Source organism: Hippocampus zosterae, chromosome 15, assembly GCF_025434085.1.
Source record: "Hippocampus zosterae strain Florida chromosome 15, ASM2543408v3, whole genome shotgun sequence".
Classification (NCBI taxonomy): Eukaryota; Metazoa; Chordata; class Actinopteri; order Syngnathiformes; family Syngnathidae; genus Hippocampus; species Hippocampus zosterae.
The window spans coordinates 11,940,855-11,959,090 of NC_067465.1; the positions used below are offsets into that span (position 1 = coordinate 11,940,855).

The 18,236-nt window shown below is 42.4% G+C and overlaps 1 protein-coding gene across 2 annotated transcripts in view; it reads left to right on the forward strand.

Moving 5' to 3' along the window:
* The window catches only part of pbx1a (pre-B-cell leukemia homeobox 1a), a 73,790-nt gene extending 56,540 nt beyond the window's left edge, over positions 1 to 17,250 (forward strand). Inside the window, exons 4-9 of one of the 2 annotated variants that reach the window (XM_052088644.1) lie at positions 3,579 to 3,769; positions 4,724 to 4,859; positions 5,993 to 6,152; positions 6,929 to 7,041; positions 10,502 to 10,591; positions 16,464 to 17,250. In XM_052088644.1, the coding sequence (XP_051944604.1) occupies positions 3,579 to 3,769; positions 4,724 to 4,859; positions 5,993 to 6,152; positions 6,929 to 7,041; positions 10,502 to 10,591; positions 16,464 to 16,556 (783 nt within the window). In that variant the 3' untranslated portion in view covers positions 16,557 to 17,250. The remainder of the gene's footprint in view (positions 1 to 3,578; positions 3,770 to 4,723; positions 4,860 to 5,992; positions 6,153 to 6,928; positions 7,042 to 10,501; positions 10,592 to 16,463) is intronic. The other variant, XM_052088645.1, reaches the window with a different exon arrangement.
* The last annotated feature ends 986 nt before the right edge of the window (positions 17,251 to 18,236 follow it).

An 18,236-nucleotide genomic window follows, 5' to 3' on the forward strand; every position in this document is an offset into this window, starting at 1 on the left:
GCCGACCCTGACCTCTTCTAGCAGAGCGTCAGCAAGCTGACCTTTTCAAGAGACGAATATAAGCTCACTTTCCACAACGGTAGGCACACCTGCGCCATCTACTGACGTGGCGGTGCAAGCGCTGTATCACAAATTACGACTTTGCCGAAGCGCCTGTGGGCATGTGTGTTGACAAACGTGAGACTTTTTCTCCAGAGTACTGTCGTACAACTTCCCAAAACTGAGAGATCAGAACATATGACGCCAGTCTTAAATGATGCTGTCCTGGCTATGGTCAACTGTACAATAGATTTTAAATTTTGCAACCACTGAATGGTTTGGGATCTGAATGCATTAAAGAAACGCTGATTGAATACAAAGGTGTGCGGACTTGGGTTGAACTCTGGGCTGAGGTAGAGCTAAGATCGGTCCTAAAAAATCGAGCCCGACCCGAACCGGCCCCAGGGTATCTAAGCCCGACCCGGCCCGAGCCCGATCACAAGTTCTGATGTAAACTTCAAGATGATGGTGATAAATGAGGCAGAGTCTTCAAACAATTGATAGATTCAGATATCAAGATTTGAATGAGACAAAATAACATGCTTTTTTTTCTCTCAAATATATTGTTGTAATCATTTGTTTCAGATGTACTGTAATTATTTTCTTTATAAAAAATAATTTGGTGTTCAAAAAGTCTTTTTTCAAACTTGAGTCTTGAAAAAGAGGGGGTCGTCTTATAATCAGGGCCGTCTTATATTCGGACCAATACGTCTTAAAAGGGCATATTTTAGCCAAATTTTTAAAAGATCAGCCCCGAATCTTAACATACCCCACACCACAGGATCATTTGTCAGATATCCGATTATCGGACCTTTGCTGACTTTGATCAGAAGACGCGAAAACATTTCAAACTCCAAAGTCAAGCTTTTCAGGGATGTTTGAGTAAAGCATGGAGCGCGGCCAGCGGTTACTTGAGTCGCAGTGCCGCTCTCCTCCAAAGACTTGAATGTCGCATCACTCCCTGGGAAGTCAAAGCGCCAGTTGCGGCTTTGTCATCTTCTCCAGCGGACGGCAAGTCATCGCCGACTGTCAAAGTCAATATACACCTGAGCGACCTAGCCCCGCCACGCACACGTATGACTGAGCTGTGCGGGGCATGTACGTGTGTGCGCGCGAGCAAAACGGCTGCTCGGTGCGTCACTTTGACTGACGTAACCCCGGTGTTGACAAGCAGCAGACACCTTGCAGTCTCACGCGGTGACTGATTCAGACAGGGAGGGAACGAGCGGCACGGAGAATGGAGAGACGCACTTCTAAACCTCTTGAACGCGCACGGCGCTGAAAACCTGCTGTCGTTTTACGTTTCCCTTCACTTGTCTCAAAGACGTCATTTTTTGTTGTAGTCACAAGCACACCGGCACATCGCCGCTCAACAACTCCCAGCGCCACCTTTGTTTGCCGTCATGCATCACGACTGATTGAATAGAAGATGTTGTTACCTCTCTCAAGGATGTTGGAGTTTCATTGCAGAGTGAAGGATTATTTAAAAACTGCGTTTTGGCACAAAGGGGTCCAGAGGCCTCTTTTCGAACAATGTGAGCATTTTAGGACATTTTTTAAGAAGATTTGATTGATGCCAATTTAGTGATGCTCCGACTGATTGTCCACCGAATGTGCAAACACCAATGAGCCACAGCTCGTATTTTGCAACCTGCAGCCAACTGGAGATGCAAAAGTTTGTGCTTTATTTTTTTTGTAATGTCAGTAGATGATAATGTCTTGTTTGTGTTCAATTTAAAAAAAACATTTTTTTTCATGGGATCAGTCGGTTAATCAAAAAGTATTTGACAGATTAATCGAATGTTAAAGTAATTATTAGTTAGAAGCAGTAAAATTCAAAAATCGATTGGAATCGGTATTGGCTGATCTCACTCATGGATTATCATTATTTGAATCGGCATCATAAAAACCTGATCGCAACATTCCTAATCACATTTATGACAGTGCCTAAAAGTTCGTCCAAAGCGATAAACCTGTAATCTGCTCAATAAAACCTCACAGCCAGCAATCGTGAAAGTTAAACCTGTTCTTTAATTCCCGATGGCAAATCCAAAAACACCGTCTGAGTCACGGATTCTGCGATTGTTTCGTGAAATGAAACAAGAACCTGACCATGTCACAAACGGAAGCGTGTGAAATGAGAGGATGCCTGTGAATATGTCCGTTCATCCGGGTCATTTCATTCTCAGGGCACTGAATCAATCGCGGGTGGACTGCTCCGGTTGTCCTTGAACATGTTTCGCCTTTCATCCGAGCGGGCGTCATCAGTTCATGCGATCAGGCTCGACGAGGACTGCACCTGCCGTTGTTGGTTGTTGGAGTTGGTTGTAAAAAGCAAACTATCCTTGAATGGTATAAAGCCTGCTCGATGAGAGGTGAAATGCCTGAAGACAAGGATATGAATTTGCAACGACAATGTACCGTATTTTCCGCACTATACGGCGCTTCGGATTATAAGGCGTACCGTCAACGAATGGCCTATTTTAAAACTGTTTTCATATGTAGGGCACACCGCATCATAAACCGCATAGAATAGAAGCTACAATAGGGGCTGCGGTTGTGCTATGCATCCACTAGATGGAGCTATGCTAAAGGAAATACAATACAATACAGCTTTATTAATATAGAGCATTCACAACCACTGCTGCTGTAACAAAGCGCTTTACAGAACATTTAAAATACTGTGTCCAAGAAGTCAAAATATTGATCCATATGGAGCCCCCTCAGGATGTAGCATGAAGCACAACACAGAAGTCCGTAAATATACAGGAGTTATTCCTTGGCAACCCATGAGAACTGGTCACGAACACGGACATGAAACATATAAACATAAATGGTATTACAAAACAATAAATGTAAGACAAAAGTTCTGAACACAATTGGTTCGACAAATAGGCACACAAACCTCGGTGGGCTCACATCCACAAGGGGCTAAATATGCGAATGCACATGTCAATTAGTGTCGGGCAGAACCCTTTGACGTTACAATTGATTCCTGCTAATAATCACAATTCGATGGCATAGGAACACTGACAGGGAAACAACTCAATGGAGAATATAAAGAGACTGTAACACCATAGATAAGCCGCATCGGATTATAAGGCGCACTGTTGGCTTTTGAGAAAATTGAATGCTTTTAGCTGCACCGTATAGTTCGGAAAATATGATACATAGTTACAGCAATTAACAGTTATCCTACCCAGTCTAGCATAGGACTTAATATCCTCATTTATTGTCTTGAATTAGGCTTAGTTACTCAGAGTCAGCACCAGGAATTTGTCTCCGGTAGTTTGAGCCACTCTACCATTACAGTAAACAAGCCACTCTAACAAAATGAACATTTAGGACATTACACATAAGGACAGAGTCATTAAACAATGTAAGGATATCATCAGTGCGGCCGTACTTAGGAATGGCAGCTGTGCTAATGTTGCCGAGAGTCAGCAACCAATATGAAGTGTCACGTCAAGCAGGCCCGGACCTCCCAGTGCAGATGTCCCGCTTTCGTTCTCAACGTCCGCAACGTTTTGTGATTGCAGGCGTGCAACGAGTTCACCACCCACGTGATGAACCTGCTGCGGGAGCAGTCTCGGACGCGACCCATCTCGCCTAAAGAGATCGAGCGCATGGTCAGCATCATCCACCGCAAGTTCAGCTCCATTCAGATGCAGCTCAAGCAGAGCACCTGCGAGGCCGTCATGATCCTGCGCTCGCGATTCCTCGACGCCAGGTACGCTCTCACTCTTGTCTCCTCGCTTACTTGCTAAAGGTCTTTTGCTCCAAGGGCTTTTGTTTTTAGCCAAATCTATTTATTAAATTTTTTTTAATGATATTGGCCAGTCAACAAATGGTATGTTTAGATTGAATTTAATGACGTGCAAGTAATTGATTTTAGTCCATTATTGGACATTTAAACCACAGCCACTTATTGAAAAGCGTTGTCAAAAGTAATGTTACGATATTTTCAATGTATTGTTAGATTTTTTTTTCCAGTTTATTGTTAAAATCATAAGTCACTTTATGCCATTAATATAACTTTGCAATACATTTACATGACATTGATAAACAGCCAATTTCAATCAGTATTTTTAACACTACTTTAAAAATGTCTTTAGATTTTTATGAGGACATCATGTTTTTGAAAATTTTTTTTAGGTTTGACCTAAAAAAGCTTGCACAATCCGAGTTTGACCATATGTTGCAGTTTTTAGCCATGACCTTTCAGAAAAAAACTCCACCTGTTGCTGACCCTAACCCTGAGTTAATAAATATTACAAAATAAATCACGACAGTATATTGCATATTTTATTCTTTTTATGATATCATGATGATTGTTTTGAAACCCTGACACACTAGAGGAAAAACAAAGGCAAATTTGGAATAAAAAATATCCTTTCAGCAAAATAACTATAAAATTGTTGACTGGTGTTTTTTTTCCCATGTCATTTTATAATCACATTTTTCCATTTTATTGTTAACATGCCAACAAGAGCTTGAAATTAATTTTGTGGTACAATGGCTTCAACTGGGACAATAGCATCGCTGCCGTTACCATGGCAACACCTTAATCTTTTATGATGCAGTAATTCAAGTAATATTGCATTATTAGTCAGTCCTGAATGTATATTTTTGTTGCTGCTAAGCTATACCCAGACTACTAATCCATTTTTCTATCCTGCTCTAGGCGAAAGAGGAGGAACTTCAACAAACAGGCGACAGAGATTCTAAACGAGTACTTTTACTCCCATCTCAGTAATCCTTATCCAAGTGAAGAGGCCAAAGAAGAGTTGGCCAAGAAATGCAGCATCACAGTGTCACAGGTGACCTCACCTTCACCGTGGGCTTCTTTTTGTTTTGTTTTTCCACGATGAAGGCACTTTTTTTTACAGTGATTACCATATTTTCATGACCAAAAGACACACTTAAAAATCTTGCATTTTCTCCAAAATGGACTGCGTGCCTAACACAACGCGGGTCGCCTTGTGTATGCACCGAGTTACAATTTTTATTTTTTTTTAAAGGGTGAGTGTGAAAGAGGACGTGAAAGGCATCCCGGTACGTGCAAAACGACATCCCGCAAATGGCACCTACGAAGAGACACACTTAGGAAGCGCGGTTAAAACTGTAAGCTAATAGATACGTGGAGGACCGTGGGAATCGAGCAGCTGTGAGAGAATTCAAGATCAATTAATCCATGGTTCTCTGGTGCTTTCTTTTTATGAAAAGGCACCATTTATCCATCTGGGCAAGGATGACCGCGTGCTGCAGCAACATCCGCAGGATTACAAGGAAAAATGAGATCATTTCTGCAAAATTACCCCCCCCCCCCAAAAAAAAAAATAAAATAAAATAAAATAAAAAATATTCATCCTGTGTGGCGGATCTATTGATATTGTAGCAACCACAAATGCCCTCTGAGAACTCCGACATTTGAATTTCGCGCCGCGAGACTGATCAGCCAATCGGCGGCCCCCGCTGCCGCTCGCTACCAACCAATCACAGCCCCCGGGTGGGCTGGACGTTTGTTTACACTAACGTCCGCTTTGCTGGTATATAAATGATCGTACGTTTGCTGAAATAAAAACAGTGTACCACCGCTCTTCGAGTACTTCACTTCACTTCGCCGGGCCGTCGCTCCTTACAATATAATATGTGAGTTTTATTTTTTTACTGAAATAAATTTCACGCATGAGGCCTACGATCCACTGATGTACTGTTGCCCAAATCAAATTGATTCAAAACAACAGAGCAAGTCCAAGCCATATGCACTTTTGAATGGCCAAAAAAACTGAGCTGTCAAATTGAGGAAAAAATTGTGGATTTACGGCTCCCGGAGCAAACATTGTGGTCTGTTGAAAACGGTGGTCTTTCCAATGCAGAATATGGCTCATGTAGATTCTGCAAAACGGTTATAATCCAACCAGTGTGTCTCGTGTGTGTGCTCTCCAAAAAGGTCTCCAACTGGTTTGGAAACAAGAGAATCCGCTACAAGAAAAACATCGGCAAGTTCCAGGAGGAGGCCAACATGTACGCGGCGAGGACCGCCGTCAATGCCACCAGTGTGTCTGCGCACGGCAGCCAGGCCAACTCCCCGTCGACTCCCAATTCAGCAGGTAAGAGAGACCAATCCCCCCCCATCCCCACCCCTGGAATTACTGTAAGCGGTGGCCATCGGAAGATATTTGTTTAACTTTCATTTCAACCGGCGCAGATGTTTGCAGAAGCTCTTAAAGTCTGATTGTGTTCTCTGGCTCTTGGTTTTATTTGGATTTTTCTTGAACTCACCCACTAGGTGTTACACGGGCTCCCTTGCCTTTCATTTATTTTTCTTTTTTCTTCCCAGCCCGCCATCTGACATTCATTTTCTTCTCTCCTCTCTCAATTATTGACCCTTTTGCTCTTAATTCTTCCTGCCTCTTGTCCGGTTGACCTTGTGCATGCCATTAAGCCGTTGAAAGGGCAAGCCAAGTCTTTTGTCATAAAGAGACTTTCGCCGCAGTATTGGATTAGGACCGGGTGTTGAAATCAAGTTACGCCCTGGTCTCTTTACATCTGGGGAGCTGAGCTCCATTAAAGGCCCAACGCCGTTCTTTGGGTCTTCCTGCAGATCAATTATTGCCTCCTTAATGAAATACTCGCAGCGTGCACAGCAAACAGTGATAGAATCCATGAGGCGAGCTTTAACTGGACTTAAGCAGTTTTCGGACAATTACCTGTCTTGTGTCTCTTGAGTTATGCTTCAGAGATGTCTTCGTGTGGACCCACTGCGTCTGTCCTCGTAAACTAACCCAGCTAATGCACTTTTGCTTACGCATGATCTTTGAAACTCCTTTTTCTGTCCCTTTTCCTCGCTCTTTCTTTTCCTCCTCTGCATCTGTCGTGCTCTCAGGTTCTGCTGGTTCCTTTAACATGTCAAACTCCGGAGACTTGTTCATGAGTGTGCAGTCCCTCAATGGGGACTCGTACCAAGGGGGGCAGGTTGGGGCCAACATACAATCCCAGGTAGGCGCTTCTCCAGTTTCTAAGGTAGCATGTAGAACAAGAACACTTTTGAGGTGGCCCATTTGGATGAAATTGTACCTTCATTCATTTGCATACATCATGTCCATACATCAGGTCCATATATGACAGTGCACCCTCGAACATGGAACTCAAGCAGATGTCTTTTGTTTTTAAGGCACCGTGATGCCATCAAGGTCATTTAACGAGATGACAAACGAACATTGAAAGAGCATTTGTTGGCAACTTGGCAAACAAGAGATGGAAAGTGGGGGTTGTGACACATCTGACTTTCGAAGCAGTGTTATGCAGTGTACTTATTGTAATTCAATGTCTGTGGATGGGTTATACTGTGCCTGTATTTGATTTGTGGATGGGTGTTTTTCATACAGTAATATTGTTGAAATATGTTTTTACATTGCAATACTGACGTGATGTTTTTTTAACCTAACGCACAAGAAATACATTTAAAAAAATAAAACTAACACTAAAACTAATAAATACTACACTAAAATGAAGCCTCTTCGAGAAAAAAAAAACTCGAAACTAATTGAAACTTAACAAAAACCCCAACCAAATACAATACAAATACAAAGAAGAAGAAAAGAAACAACAGAAGGCAGGCTAATTGTTAGTACCGGTATATTGTTGAACTGCATTCCGTCTGCAAACTCTTCCCCATGTATTTTTTTATTTTGCTGATTGACACATTGTAGAAACATCAAACACAATCTGCTGTCTCTCGGTTTGTGTCTTAAGTGCTGTTCTGATTCACGTTGCAATTACAGAATTCTGCTTTGAGCAGACACCGAAGGACTTGCAATTGTAACTTTTGATGGTTTAATATTTACCATTGTTGACCCCAACTGTTGCTGAGCAGATTGGAAAGGTAAAATGATTCTGAACGCAACCCACAGCTCAGTGTGTCACTCAGATCTTATAGAGACATTGCAAAGTCAGGCATTGCTGACTTTATTTGGAAGGGGCGGCAGGGATGCTCAAATGATGTGCTGGTAGTTGGTATACTGTGTGCATACAGTCTCCACATTGCAGCAATTTCAGCGACAAAACATCTGAAGCACATCAGAGCAAGGATACAAACAATCAGTAGGAATTGTTCAAAATGTTCATACATCAAGCCCTGCCGCATAAAGCAAAATTCAAATAATTGATCCCTTCCAACCCCCATATAAAGGTCTACAATTGCCTAAAGAGGTCATAAGAGGTAAGGCAAGGCAATTTTATTTATACAGTCAAACCTCGGTTTTCGAACGTCTCTGTTCTCGACCAAATCAGTTTTCGATCAAAAATTTCGATCTTTTTATGCCTCGGATGACGACCGAATACCCGGAGAATTTCGGTTTTCGAACAAACCGAGCGCACTTGAATGCGTCACTTGACTCCTCTCACCTTCCTTACACGCTTCCTCGGGTAGACGAGGAAGTGACACTTTCTTGTATAGCGTTCCATTGTGAACAGACGTGTTCAATACAGTTATTTATTTATTTATTTTTAAACGGTGTGGTTTCGGTTTTTGAACAAATCATTTTTCGAACAGCCTTCTGGAACGGATTATGGTCGCAAACCGAGGTATGACTGTATGTTACATTTCATCCACAAGGCAACTCAATCTGCTTCACAGAACCAAAAGTATTCACAAACAGCTGAAGGCATTCAACAGCAATAATTACATTGTAACTCGTTTACAAACAAAAGACAGAAGACATTGAAAATCAAAGTCAAGAAATTAAAAGTAGCTTTCCAAAATGACTGACACTGAAATTTTAATGGCGCGTGCCCCACCTTTCCACTAAGAAATCTCTTAGCTCAACGGGTTCAACCAAAGTCAAACTGGGCATGAACACAATAGCTCAACCTCCACCAAGACACAGAGGTCGCACTTTGCCTCGAGCACGCCGTTATCGCGCTGGCCATTGTCAAGGCGTCGTTGAGTAGACGACGGTGGACAGTTCTGGAAGTGGCGCAACACTCATCAGCACCCCTGACTCGCGTAGCGTAGCCGTAGCCGTAGCATAGCCAGCGGTGTAGCACGCCTCTGCGACCTTGCCCCAGTGGACGCAGATGTCCGGCGCCGCGGTCAGGAGTGTTACAAGTCTTCACCAGGAACTGAGGAAACACCACCCGTGGTGATTCTCTCGTTTGGTTTCAGTGCTTTTGGCAGCATTCCTCAACCCATCCAACAAGCCCCCCCCCACCCCCCCCACACACACAGCCTTTTCTATTCAGATCAGCTCGAGAAACACCCGAGGGTGAGCATGAATATGTAAATGTGACAACCCTTAAAGGGGTAAAGTGGACTTCGGGGTTGGCCCCTCACCATCCAACCTCACATTTCACCTAATGGATTAGTTTTACGGCCTTGTCAGGACTGCTCTGTGCAATTCCACCAGAGGAAGGAGAGGCAAAAAAAAAAAAGTTTGACTAAATGAGCCTTGAGTAGAGTCATTTGTAGTGGTACCCAAATGGCAGGTGTGCTTTTTCAAGCATAACCTGGCTAACTGCGCTGCCAAGAGCTGCAAAGTGGCTCCAAGTGAACACGGAAAATGGCAGTTTTCCAGAAGAAAAAAAAAATCCTTCTACAAATAAATAATGTGGTGCGCACTGTATTCATCACAGCGATTGCAGCCAAACACCTTATCATATAACAGTTCATCAAAAATGAACAAAATCAATCATTCTTTCTTGTCACAAGGCCAGTGCTTCTCAATTATTATTTTTCGTAATGTTTCCACCCCACCCAAGGAAGAAGAAAATATTTCGTTTCCCACCAACTCTCCGCCGCAACTATAAAATGCACCATTTGTCTGTAAAATTCTTGTAAGTACACTTCTGCAGAGGCGCTGATACTTCTTGCTCGCTCTCTAACAGTGAGGGTGCCGCTGCTACCAGAAGTAGTGAATGTAGGGACTCTTTTGAGTGTTAACCTGCCGCACATGTTTTCAGGATGTGGGAGTAAACCGGAGTACCCGGAGAAAACCCACTCAGGCACGGCGAGGCTTGAAAAAGAGGGGGTTGCCTTATAATCAGGGCCAATACGGTACATACAAGACATTGATTAATTAATTAACCCACAGCCCAATCTGCCACACAACGGGCGAATAAGGGGATGACTCCCCCATCCCCACAGGATACAGAGTTACAGACATAACATTTCATTCCTTTTTTTATTTGTGAAATCCTGTTTCTACTAAATGCAGACATTATTATATAGGCATCCAAAGCACAAATACTGCATTCCTAAATTGTCTCTTCATCATATCTTGTCCTTTTGCTTGTTATCAAGCGTGTGCACTGATTGTGCCGTTCACTATCGCACTGACCTTTCTTGCTGCACAACACTCTTTATTATCTACACCTTTTGTCTGACCTGAGCTTTTATTCTGTGACACCCCCCCCCCCCCCACCCCCCGAACCTCCCACCTTCCCTTTTCCGTTGTTCCAGGTGGATACCCTTCGCCATGTTATCAGCCAGACCGGCGGATACAGTGACAGCCTCGCTGCCAGCCAGATGTACAGTCCACAGGGCATCAACGTAAGTACGCCCGCACGGAAAGATGGAGTGTGCGTGCTCCCACCACACTCGCTTTGCCTCAGTTAGGCTGCTATCCAGCCAGTCGACCCCCCTCCGTTTTCGCTCCGGCCGTGCCCTGGGTGGCAGGCAATGAGGCAGCTAGCGGCCTGAATTCGCTGGACACGTTCCAGGTCTGTCGGGGGACATTAGCGTTAGCGTGGCACCTGCAGTGGACGGGAACAAGGACACAGGTGTCATCCGAGCACAACAATACTCTTCTACCTTGTGAACCGTAGTTGAACCCCTCTCCCCCAGCTTCTCACTTGTAGAGACTTTAAAGTTCATAATTACCTACGCCAAACTTATTTAATGAGAATAAATTGCACAACAATTGCTATACGATTGCCACAAAACTTTTGGAGAGGCTATGGGGATGGCCCAAGAATGTATTTGAAAAGAGTAAAGAGCATTTCATTCCGAGGGTATAAAAAAATCCAGTATACAAGACGACTCAAAAAAAAAATGTCAAACAACAAGAGGTGTGGTTATCTACAAACATCTATAAACGGCTTCTGAACAAATTTGGATTTTTGTGCCTTGGTGGAGGTCTGTGCCTCACTGTGTGCTATTCTTGTTCTTAAAAAAATACATATTGTGACATTTAAAAAATAATAACTAAAACAAAAATAGTCTCCAAGTGTCTGTCTTCACAAAGGCAAAGCAGCTTTATTTATATCGTGCATTTTGTACACAAGAAAACTCAATATGCTTCACATACTTGCAAAACAACAATTAAAAAGCATAAGAATAGAAAAACATTTAAAAGCAAAGTAGGGAAGTAAAAAGTAGTTTAGTAAAATTATAAAGAGAACGTGCTGCACAAGAACATGATTTTGGAAAAAATGATTGTAGAAATGCTCTAAAAAATCCTTAATCATAGGAATGGGAGGGAGTTGGAGTAGTTTTGAACCAGGATTTAAAATCATTTACACTTGGCGCAAACTTCAATTCTGTTGGAAGTTTATGCCATGTGCATGCAGCGTAACACCTCAATGCTGATGCCCCATGTTTGCTTTGAACTCTTTGACCCGAGTCTGCTAACCTCAGTCTCTGACATTCAAAGGTTGAATTAGTCACATGATAAAGAATGACAACATTGATAGTTTTCACACTCGAACTTCAAATCACTCATATTTTTTTTGTTAGGGGGCAGGCTGTCTCGTACAAATGCAGAGTATGGCTTTCGTTACCATGACTACCGGACCAGAACAGAACTCGGGCATGGCTCCTCGGTATTGGCAATTTAGATTGTTACAATCCGCTCAGTTCTCCTTCCCTGACGCCTTTTCTCAAACAGACCAATAACAAAAGATTTAGTCGGTAGCTGTTTAATTTCAAACTTTGGGCAGGCATCCAGAGACCCACTTTTGTATACGCAGACCATTAAAAATTCATTTTCCATCACATAAAGAACAGCCCGTTGTATTTTCTTGGTCTTAAAGGATCACGGCAAGCTTTTGTAGGTCTTCTAGTTGGGCTGAGCCGGGCCAGGCCAGGAATGGCGGCGGCGGCGGCACTGGAGGCAGTGTGTTAACATGTATATCCACAGCGACAGGCGGCGCAGCGCTGAACAGAATCAATACGACAGTCGCGGGGACAGAGGGAGCGGGGCTTTGGGCAAACAGTCCAAGCACATTGGCCTGATCATTCATCTACACAAACAGCCGCACTGACAAGGCTGCAACAGCCCTGGCGCTCGCTATAATAAGAACATGCACGCATGGAGATCACCGCAATGTGCAACAGGCACAACGGGGTGTCCCGCCCCGAGTCTCGCTCTCACCCACCGCGATTATCGCCCAATCATAGCAATAAAAGTTTATGTCTTTCTTTGGAAATATGCTCGAGTGAAGTTTGCTAGCAGTGGGGTGTTGGATTGGATGGAGAAATGGATTGAAATCTGAATGAAATGCCATACAGTTCACGTTTTATAGTTTCACAGATCAAGGCATGTAATTTATCCTGAATATCCTTAGAAGATACAGTACATATGCAAGCTTTTTTTTTTTTTTTTGGAAAGCGCCTGAAGGTAGTTTTAAAATCTAAACAAGGATGTTAGTTGGAGATGACATATCATGTCCTTGTTCATCTCACGTTACGCTCTGTGAGCCAAAACCAAACCGGCAGCCGCAGTATTTTATTTTTTTGAACACAAGTCCGGATGAAATAATAGCAACACGCAAAACAACCAACCAATCCACGTTCGTGAGTTTTATATTTTCCCAACATCCCCCCCCCCCCCAATCCCCTCAATTTTGTATTCCTGTGGAATCAATGCAAAATGTATTTTGTCATTCTGTATTCCAAATGTGGAATAATTCACTTCACTTGACTTTAAAAAGTAGTACACATTTTATATATATATATATATATATATATATATATATATATATATATATATATATATATATACGCACACATACACACACACACACACATTTAAAAAAAAAAACATGAACAATTTCTGGTTCTCTGGAACGTCCTGGAGCGTCACCCAAATTTATGATTTTATTTTATTCACATCTAGTTTTGCCACGATTTAAAATTAGGAATCATTTTTTTTCTACAAACTGTCTTATTTCATACCCGACTTCCCAATGATGAAATAATCATTTTTAGCCCCCCAAAATTCAGCATCCTCACTTTGAGATTAAAATGTTGAAAAAGGGAAAAAAAATTGCATGAACAATGTTATACAAAGTGTTATTTCATTTGAATTGACAAAGACAACAAAGTCTTGCACTGGTTTGATAAAACCACTCTGAATAATCTGATTTTCTTTTTTCATTCATGACAGAAATTTCATTTCTTCCCATTGATAGGCCAATTTTCTTTCTTTCTTTTTTTTAAGAGCCCAAAAAATAGGCCTGTGTAGTGAAAACGAATGTCGATATTTGTCATGTTTGCAATGAGAACACATTGCGGGTAGTCGAGTTGTGCACGTGGATGCTTGCACTGAGTTCACCTTCCCCTCCTTCATCCTTCAACAACAATTGTTCCCCTGCAAATTGCTGGTGGGCGTTGTCGCCTCTCCCAGAAAGCCAAGAAATGTTTTGTGCCTCCCGTTTTTTTTTTTTTGTCTCCGCGCTCGCTATTGAATGACATGACAGACGGCCTGTACGCTAAATAACAGGCTTTGGGAAATAAGCGGTGGCTGAAAAGCATGTTCCCATTTTCACTTAATAGTTGAAATTGCAATTGATGTCACTAATGGTCCCGAGTCAACCTTTGAGACGACTTTGATGGAGAGATTCTTTATTTTTTTGTTGTTATTGTTGTTATCATGTATTCTTTCATTCTGACGTATATGAATGTGTGTGCGTATCTTTTGGTTTTTAGCCCTTCAGTTATTCTCCAAAGGCATCCAGGGACAATTGGCACAGAGCTATTTTTGCTAAACATCTTTTCATATGGTGTGCGTGCGTGCGCATGTGTATGTGTGTTGCAGTATAAAAAAAAAACAGCATGTTGTTGAGGGAGATGCTGTTTGTCTTTTGATGCTATTTTCTCGAGGCATGATTCATTTTATGCATCGTATGAATTCATATTTCATCATTTTTTTTCATTGGCCTGTCTAAGGAGGAAATTGATACAATCTACCTACACATGCTTGTATTTTTTTAATTTGGTTTAATTAATTCTGTTTCATACTGAATCTATAATATACACTGTCAGATTCATCCATTATCTGAACCGCTTGTCCTCACGAGGGTCGCGAGCGTGTTGAGGCCTATCCCAGTTGTACACCCTGAACCGCTTCCCAGCCAATCACAATGTTTATGGAATGTTGGAGAAAAGCGGAGTACACGCAGAAAACCCACGCAGGCACGGGGAGAATATGCAAACTCCACACAAAAAGGCCGAGGCTCCGGATTCAAACTCCTCTGTACTGTGTCATTATTTTTCATATTTTAATATTCGATTTCTATTGTATATGTCACATTCATTAATTATTATTATACTGTGTATACAAATATATATATACACGTGTGTGTGTGTGTGTGTAGACCAATATAATCTCTCTCTCTCTCTCTCTCTCTCTCTCTCTCTCTATATATATATATATATATATATATATATATATATATATATATATATATATAAATATATATATAAAAATTAGCGGCTGGATAGCTCAGTTGGTAAGGCATCGGTTTGGCATACGGTGGTTCGAAACCCGCTTGGGGCAAAAAAATGAGCACATAACACCATCCAGTGTGGGTCCTTGGGCAAGATCCTTCACGCTAATGCCTACCCCATACAATAATGAGAGAAAATGAATGACATGCTGGCTCAGACGTCGCCAAACAAGGTCTGCGTCAGGTGCTGGGGAACCAGAGTACCTTGATGAAAAATGGGCTACTGGAACAAAGCGGAGATGGGCGAGATGCGTTAACATGGCTCTGTTGGAATTCTACTACTCAAGCAACCCTAGTCAGAGGGGTTACATGCAGAGAATGTGGGCTAAATTGTTACTTCGAAACCCACAGTCACGGTTGACCACGAAACAACTAGTAGCTCGGTGTTCCAACATCCACAAACGACAACTGCTGTCACAACTTGAGATTGATGAGGTACAACGCAGGTTCCATGGTGAAGGGCCCCAGGCTGCCAGATCAGAGGAGGAGGTCATACAAGACATTGGGAGGCAAGCCCCAATGAATGCAGATGGTGAGATTGGGAGGGCAGCCCCAATGAATGAAATGCTGTGCGAGGCAGTAGCTGACCTGAAAGCTAAGATCATGGCGAGAATGAAAGCTGGGCAACCTAGAACCCGATTACAATGGCTATGTGAAGTACCACCTGAAAGTCTCATGGAAAGTGTGAATGCAGCTCTGAGGGCGAACCCTACCGTAACGATCACGGAAATGAACTGATATACGCTTCAGCATCAGTGATCCTTGAGATGCTTGGCTATAAGAGCAACCATGGAAGCCATGAGATACGTTACCCACCATGGAAAAGACGGTTGGAGGCTAAGATCAAGGCGGCTCGGAAAGATGTGAGTCAATTGACGGAGGCCCAGAGAGGTGTGATGAAACGGCCGATACCCGAGAGGTACATCCAGATTGACCATACCTGAAGCACTCGAAACTGCCAAACAAAGGCTCCAAGCCTTGTCCAGTCGCCTAAAGCGGTACACGAAAGAGAATGAGGCCAGACGAATAAACAGGCTGTTCGCAACACAACCTGCGAAAGTGTACGCTCAGTGGCAGGGTCCTAACAACAGAGCTGACCCACCAAGACTGGAAACTGAAAGGTACTGGAAAGGCATTTGGGAGAAGGAGGTTGCACATAACAGCAGTGCACAATGGCTGGTGACCCTGAGAGAGGAGCACAACAACCCCCCTGAACAGAACCCAGTTACCATAACAGTGGCAGACATACAGGAAAGAGTCTCAGATATGAAGAACTGGACAGCACCAGGCCCGGACATGGTCCACACCTACTGGCTAAAGAAACTCACAGCATTCCATGAGCGCCTAGCAGCTAGATATAGCAGATAGATATACTGTATACATACAGTATATACACGGTATATGTAGATATATATACGCATATCAATACACACTTGTGCACTTGTACACTTGTGCACACACATACACAAGTCATGCTTAATAGGAGCACAAGGATTTTTTGGGGTTGTTTTTGTTTTTAAATGACAGATCCAATTTCCGTAAATATGCTGCTGACAGTGACTGGGGATCAATATTAGCAGAGTATCTGGCATTTGCTATGATATACAATGTGGCATTAACGAGCATTTCCCCCCGCAGGTCCTCATGTCACTCTTTGAGATGATGTTAAAAGCTCTCCTGCCTTTTGTTTCCAGACGAACGGCGGCTGGCAAGATGCTCCGACCCCTTCATCAGTGACATCACCCACGGAAGGACCCGGAAGCGTTCATTCGGACACCTCCAACTGAATCCGTCCACCCTACCGCCGTCACCTTGTATAAAATGCAGAACTGACCTTCACAGTATTAAAAACAAAGGAGTTCACGGTACAGATGTACCGTGGAAAAGTTGAAACGAGAAAAACAAAACAAAACAACAACAACAGTATTTCCTCTGCTTGTAACCTCGGACATTTGGGATACAAACAATGAAATTCTAAAGAATTCAGCGGAGAGGTTTGTACAGCGTTCACACACGTTCTCTTCTATTCGATTCCGAGGGCTGGGCTTGCTTCTGATTCAACTGTTTCCATCGCCAGTGCAGGGAACGCTAAATTAAACAAACCTGAGCGTCGGTTGCTTTTAGTCATCATTCTACCTCTCAGCCACTCCAAGAAGAAATTAGAAAAAAACGTCAGTGACCGGGATATGTTTTGTAAAAAGTTGTCTTTGCGAGCAAGAGGCACATCTTCTTACGTATTCTACATTTTGTTGTCTCTCATCTATTCTATTCTATGGTACGCCATTTTAGACTAATATTGCTCAGTTGTTTACAATGTGTGCTTGATCCAAGTATGTCCGTCCTCCTCGACCCCCCCCCCCTTACCCCCCAACTGTGTCGCCGGCGTCTTTGAACCCAGTTTATGTCGGGACATGTCCACCTCTAAGGTAACCCTGTGAAGTATGTTATCTGTAAAACAATAAAGAAATACTTGTCATCACATCCGACAAGCTTGACATCATTCATTTCGCCGGAGGACGTCCTCAAGTCCAACAAGGAGCAGTCTGTCGTCTTTGGCGCAATGTAGACGGGCGACATTCCATGAGTTTTTCATAGATGGAAACAGTAAAGACAAATGCTTTTCCTATAAAAGTGACGGTGTGACACGGTTATTTTCGTACAAGAAATCTAGAAAAATAACAAAAACTAAATTTTATAATTTACAAATCATTTTCATTAACAAAATACAATGAAAACAAAAATGCTTTAAAAAATGAAATTAACTAAAACTCAAATTTCTTTTGAAAAAACTAAATAAACTACCGGTAACTTAAAAGCAAAAATGTCCTTTGTTTTCATTTTTGGCAATTAACTGATGACATTTAAATTTAATTTTAAATGGAGTTATATGTGTGTGTGTGTGTGTGTGTGTGTGTGTGTGTGTGTGTGTGTGTGTGTGCGTTTGTATTCATGACATCTCAGGACAATTTTATGATAACACACCTTCACAATGAGGACCTGTGGAAAAATGAGGACATTTTTCGCGTCCTCATATTTCCACGCAGTCTACACTACTCTAGAGCTCACGAGGATACTCCCACACCAAAAATAAGTGATGTCCTGAAAGAGCACAATTTTCAGAAATTGTGTGTTTAAGTGTGTTTAACTTTCGACTCACTTTTCATTTGGAAAACTAGTGGCCAACTTCGGTACTTAACACACTTTTAACACACTTTCAGTGACGTCATTGTGCAGGACCTCAAATGTCATCTTTTTCGGACTGACTCACACATTTTCCCCGCCCTCGTCCTGATAAGTCACATCAATTAGCAGTCACACAAAATCCAACATGTGAAGCAGCCAGACAATCCTACTCTCAAACACGACCACGCGTGGATGACCATCGGGTAAGCAATTCCTTTTCATTTATCTTACCGTAACATAGAAGTTGTTCAATATAACCGTGTTTAACAGTGCCCACCAAAGGT